At 44.5% G+C, this 5,318-nt stretch overlaps 1 protein-coding gene across 1 annotated transcript; it reads left to right on the top strand.

Annotated features, from left to right (window-relative positions):
- Positions 1 to 3,112: 3,112 nt before the first annotated feature.
- On the top strand, positions 3,113 to 4,066 carry LOC101654759 (glyceraldehyde-3-phosphate dehydrogenase-like). Its single transcript, XM_045297191.1, has 2 exons — positions 3,113 to 3,295; positions 3,824 to 4,066. The coding sequence occupies exons 1-2, from the start codon at positions 3,113 to 3,115 to the stop codon at positions 4,064 to 4,066; spliced, it is 426 nt and encodes a 141-aa protein (XP_045153126.1).
- The last annotated feature ends 1,252 nt before the right edge of the window (positions 4,067 to 5,318 follow it).

Genomic DNA, 5,318 nt, shown 5'->3' with positions numbered 1-5,318 from the left:
ATGAGGGCAACAAATGTGTAGATGTGCTTTACACAATTGATCTATGTATGTATTGTGATGAATTGTATGAGCCCCAATAAATTGATTTTTAAAAAAATCCTATTTGTAGCTTAGTGAACTTACTGATATGATCTTAAGAGAGATAGAAGGCTTTTTAGGAATTCTGGCAAGGCAATCCATCCAAAGTCACATGAATAAAATGATATTAGTAGTGAAAGTTATAGTTATGAGTTCATAGTGTTTATTATGTGTCAATCTGATTATCAGCACTTGATATGTTTTCTCTGTTAGTTCTCACATAACTTTATCATTCTCATTTTTTCTCTGGAATGTTTTTTTGACTCTAGTCAGAAATGTTGCCCTCATTTGCAAATCATATGTTAAATGAACTTCAGGTAATTTCCTATTGCCTTAATATTGAATTTATTTAAGAAAACTCAACATTGGAAGAATATGTCACCACTGAAGTTCTAAGCATTAGTTTGTTGCAGGGGAAAAAAAACCCCGCTTAGAGCTGAAATGAAGATTCAGAGGGTTTATTTGGCCTTAGGGCAACATCTGGATGGAAGGCCTGCCAGCTCATATAAATGAAAGCATGACGATTTCACTGAAAGAGTCCCAAGCAAGGGTGCATATATAATGAGAAACAAAGAAATTACAATCCAAGAATTGGTTCATCTTTGACTGAGGTCACTAAAACTCAAACTAGAACGTTCCCCCGGCCGTCATGTTGAGCCAGACTCATGGTGACCCTAGAATACAGAGTAGAGATGCCCCTTTGGGACTCCAAATCTGTAAATCTTCATGGGAGCAGAAACCCTCATCTTTCTCCCATGGACTGGCTGGTGCTTTTGAACTGCTGACCTTGCAGTTAGTAGCCCCACACAAAACCCAGTTACCAGAACTCCTTCACTAAAGGGAGGATTCAAGAAATAGGGAAAGGCACTCTTTGGCTACAATCATTAAGATTTATAATCATAGTTAAAGGATGCTTGCAATGTATACTTTTGGAACAGGTTGTAAATATGTCCAGGTTGATTTAAAGTGTTTATTGGGTCAGAGCCAGTGATAAGAATGAACACTAAGCCCATTTTCTTAGAAACTCTTTGCCCGAGTGAGACATTCTTGGTTGCATGGGAAGCTTAGACAATGACTTGGGTGTCCATTTCTCGAGACATTGCTTTTATATCCTTATCATGAAATAAAATTTCTTAAGGTCATTTGACACCAATGTATCTGTGTCAAAATGCCTTTCCTCGGAGTGTATTCCTTCTGTATCCTGGTTTGACTGCAGAGCAAGTATTCCCTTAGTTGTTGATGAACTCTGCAGCTATCAGGAGCTTATCAGGGGTTTGTACTGACTCAGCTAAGCAAAAAGAGGGAGGCCCTCAATGTGATGCATTGACACAGTAGCTGCATCAATGAGCTCAGGCATAAGAACAATTGTGAGGCTGGCTCAGGGCGATGCACGATTCCTTCTGCTGTGCACAGGGTCACTATGGGTTGGAGCTGACTCGATGGCACCTAACAACAACAGCAGGAAACATTTAATCCCAAGTATATAGGCAAGTAAAAGACTAGTTTAAATAAAAAAGCTGGGTTTAATTTAGGTTAAAAAAGCTTTACACACACACACACACACACACACACACACACACAAGCTTTACACATTTATCCTTTCCAGTCTTGAGAAATAAGCCTGTTACGGTATTGTTAACATAGTTCTCATTTTGTAATTAGTTGTGATTGGGTCTTTTCACAGCCTTCCTACTAACTCCAAAGAGCATTTATATACACACTGTTTTGTATGGTTGAACATTTTTCTTCATACAACTGGTAAAGCCTGTAAAACTTAAAAAAAACGTTTCCAATATGTTAATGCTTCCTGGTCAATTTGTTGCCTGCACCTCACAAAGGATAGGAAACAGACCTGCTTATGTAGGTTGGATGAGCAGAATAAACCCCGCACCGAAGATTTGGTCTATGCTGCCTGCAGTTCCTTCTGCATGGCAGATCTCAAGATTTTCAGTGATGCTTACCCTCCCCTGACCTGATCACGGAAGACAAAATGGGTGCATAAGCAAATGTGGTGAAGAAAGTGGATGGTGTGTGGCTATCAAAAGATAGAGCGTCTGGGGTCTTAAAGCCTTGATGTTGAACAAGCATCCAGCTAGCAGAGAAGCAACAAGCCCTCATGGAGGAAGCACTGCAGCCTGTGATCACAAGGCGTCATCGGGACCGGGTAACAGGCATCAGAAGACCTGCAAGAGATAAGAGCTCACAACACACGGAATCCAAGAACAGGATTGGGAGTAACGATATCAGAAAGGTAGGGGGAAGGTGGGGAGAGGAGGGGAGGAAGGAGGAACCGATTGAAATGATCAACACATAACTGTTCCCCCAAACACACACACTCCAGCGGGAAGAACAGCAGAAACCGCGGGGGAAGGGAAACACCAGTCAGTGTAAGATATGAAAATAATAATAATTTATAATTTATCAAGGGGTGACATGGGCGGGAGGGGGAGGGAAAAAAGAGGAGCTGATACCAAGGGCTCAAATGGAAAGTAAATATCTAGAAATAATGATGGCAACATATGTACAACTATGCTTGATCCAATTGATGTATGGATTATTATAAGAGCTGCAAGAGCCCCCAATAAAATGATCTTTTAATAAAGTTTTTTTCTCCAGCAAAACCAAAACCAAACATTTCTTAACGAACAGCAGAATGCTAGACATTGTTTTGAGCACAAATGAGCCGACACAGGAAGAGTTAGGTTTGTTTCCTTTCAGTATAATGAAAAAGAGGGGCCTTAAACTCGCAACAACAGATGTAATATTTTTCTGAGAAAATGTATGGTGTTTAAGGAACTTTGGGGAAATGAAGCAGCGATAAGAGTTAAACACTGGAATGTTTAAACAGGGCAATGAAAAGTATAGGTAGGAATATAAGAGGGATGAAATCAAGCCAGGCTTGAAATAAGGCAGCAGATTTCATATGCACCAGATATGCATGAAAGAATGAGGACCTGCTCTCGACTCCTCCTCGTGTGACAGGCAGCCGCATCTTCCTGTGCCGGTGTAGTCCCAGATGCATCCCAGGGACACAATGGTGAAGGTCACAGTAAACAGATTTGACTGCACTGGGATTCTAGTCAGCTCTGGCAAAGTGGCCATTGTTGCCACCAATGGGCCTGAACTACATGTTGCCTTCATTGACCTGAACTACATGGGCTACATGGTCCAGTTTGATTCCACCCATGGCAAGTTCAATGGCACAGTCAAGGCTGAGATCCCCAACTTCCAGGAGCAAGAGCTTACCAACATCACGTGGTGTGAAGCTGGTGCCGTGTATGCCGTAGAATCCACTGGTATCTTCGCAACCCTAAAGCTGGCTGGGGCTCACTTCAAGGGTGGTGCCAAAAGGGTGACCATCTCTGCCCTTTCTGCCGGTGCCCCCATGTTTGTGGTGGGCATGAACCACGAGAATGACAACTCCCTCAAGATTGTCAGCAGTGCCTCCTGCACCACCAACTGCTTGGCTTCCCTGACCAAGGTCATCCATGGGAACTCTGGCATTGTGGAGGGACTCATGACCACAGTTCACACCATCACTGCCACCCAAGACCATGGACGGCCCCTCTGGGATACTCTGGCATGATGGCCATGGGGCTGCCTTGCATCTACTGGCACTGCCCAGGCTGTGGGCAAGGTTATCCCGGAGCTGAATGGGAAACTCCCTGGCATGGCCTTCCGTGTCCCCACCCCCAATGTGTCCATCATGGATCTCACCTGCCATCTGGAGAAAGCTGCCAAGTACTATGGCATCAAGAAGGTGGTCAAGCAGGCATCCGATAGTCCCCTAAAGGGCATCCTGGGCTACACTGAAGACCAGGTTGTCTCCTGTGACTTCAACAGTGACCCCCACTCTTCCACCTTTGATGCTGCGGCTGGAATTGCCCTCGTCGACCACGTTGTCAAGCTCACTTCTTGGTATGACAATGAATTTGGCTACAGCAGCAGAGTGGTGGACCTCATGGTCCACATGGGCTCCAAGGAGTAAGACCCACACCGAACCATCAGCCCCAGCAACGCCATCAGAGGAAGAGTCAGGAAAGGCCCTCGGCTGCTGGGGCGTCTTTGCCCAACTCGATCCCCCGGCACACTGAGACGATCCCATCCTTTTGAGTTTCCTTCTAGACCCTTTGAAGAAAGGGAGAGGCTTAGAGAGCCCAACCTTGTCATGTGCCATCAACAAAGTCCACTGCACTCAGCCCCTCTCCCCACCTCACGCCCACCAAAAACAGAAGAAGATCTGAGTTTCTGCCCTATGGTGAACGTTCCTGTTAGAACTTTTGTTTAATGTCTGAAGTTAGAAAATTTGCCTGAGAACCTTTATTTGGTTCAGAGCTCAGCTTCATTCAGGAAAAAAAGAAAACAACTTTTTTTTTTCTCCTTCATGGAAATGTCTAGAATTAAAACTAAGGAAGAAAACTGGGGAGCCAAGGAGCCCTGGTGGAATAGCTGGTGACTCACTGGGCTACGAGCTGAAAAGTCAGCCGTCTGAGCCACCAGCCACTCCTCAGGAGAGAGATGAGACTTTCCGTTTCCGTAAAATTTGACAGGCGTGGAAACCCCGGGGGCAGTTCTGCTCCTTCCTCCAGTCTAGCGTCATTAAGTGTCAGAATCGACTTAATGGCGGTGAGGGGGAATCTGCTGCACAGATTATAGGTTGCGTCGTGAATAAGAGAAAGTCAGGGCTTCTACCACATGTACATACTCCTGGGGAGAAGCGCTGCTTTATTGTTGGTGATAAAGATCCAAATGACGTTTTGTAAACCTTATGAATTTGCCATACATACATGAATTTGCCTTTCTACAGCAGTTCAAACTTTCTTTGTAAGAGCAAAAAACATTTTAACATGTAAAAACCATGTGGTTTTTCTCAATTCAATAGGCCTTTTGATCTCTTGACTGCGGCTTCCACGTGCATTGATTATGGGTACAAGCAAGATGGAGTACTTGACAACTTCAGTCTTTCCCCCATTGATCATGACGTTATCGATTGGTCCACTTGTGAGGATTGGGGTCTTCTTTACATTGAGTTGTCATCCAGACTGAAGGCTGCCGTCCTTGATCTTGACCAGCAAGGGCTTCAAGTCCTCCTCGCTTTCAGCAAGCAAGGGGGTGTCAGCTGATACTGCAGGCTGTTAACAAGCCTTCCTCCCAGCCTGATGCCACGCTCTTCTTCATCGAATCCAGCTTCTCTGATCATTTGTTCAGCATGCAGATTGGATAAATCCCGTGCAAGGACA

Source organism: Echinops telfairi, unplaced genomic scaffold (genome assembly GCF_000313985.2).
Source record: "Echinops telfairi isolate 266 unplaced genomic scaffold, ASM31398v2 ScPeMD7_7417;HRSCAF=8455, whole genome shotgun sequence".
Lineage (NCBI taxonomy): Eukaryota > Metazoa > Chordata > Mammalia > Afrosoricida > Tenrecidae > Echinops > Echinops telfairi.
This window is presented reverse-complemented; position numbering and strand designations above follow the sequence as displayed.

Bases quoted from the DNA above. Each gene is read 5' to 3' on its own strand.
- LOC101654759 (XM_045297191.1), top strand. From the start codon at position 3,113: ATGGTGAAGGTCACAGTAAACAGATTTGACTGCACTGGGATTCTAGTC. The intron at 3,296-3,823 runs ATCCCCAACTTC...GCTGCCAAGTAC, and splicing joins ATGGCACAGTCAAGGCTGAG to TATGGCATCAAGAAGGTGGT.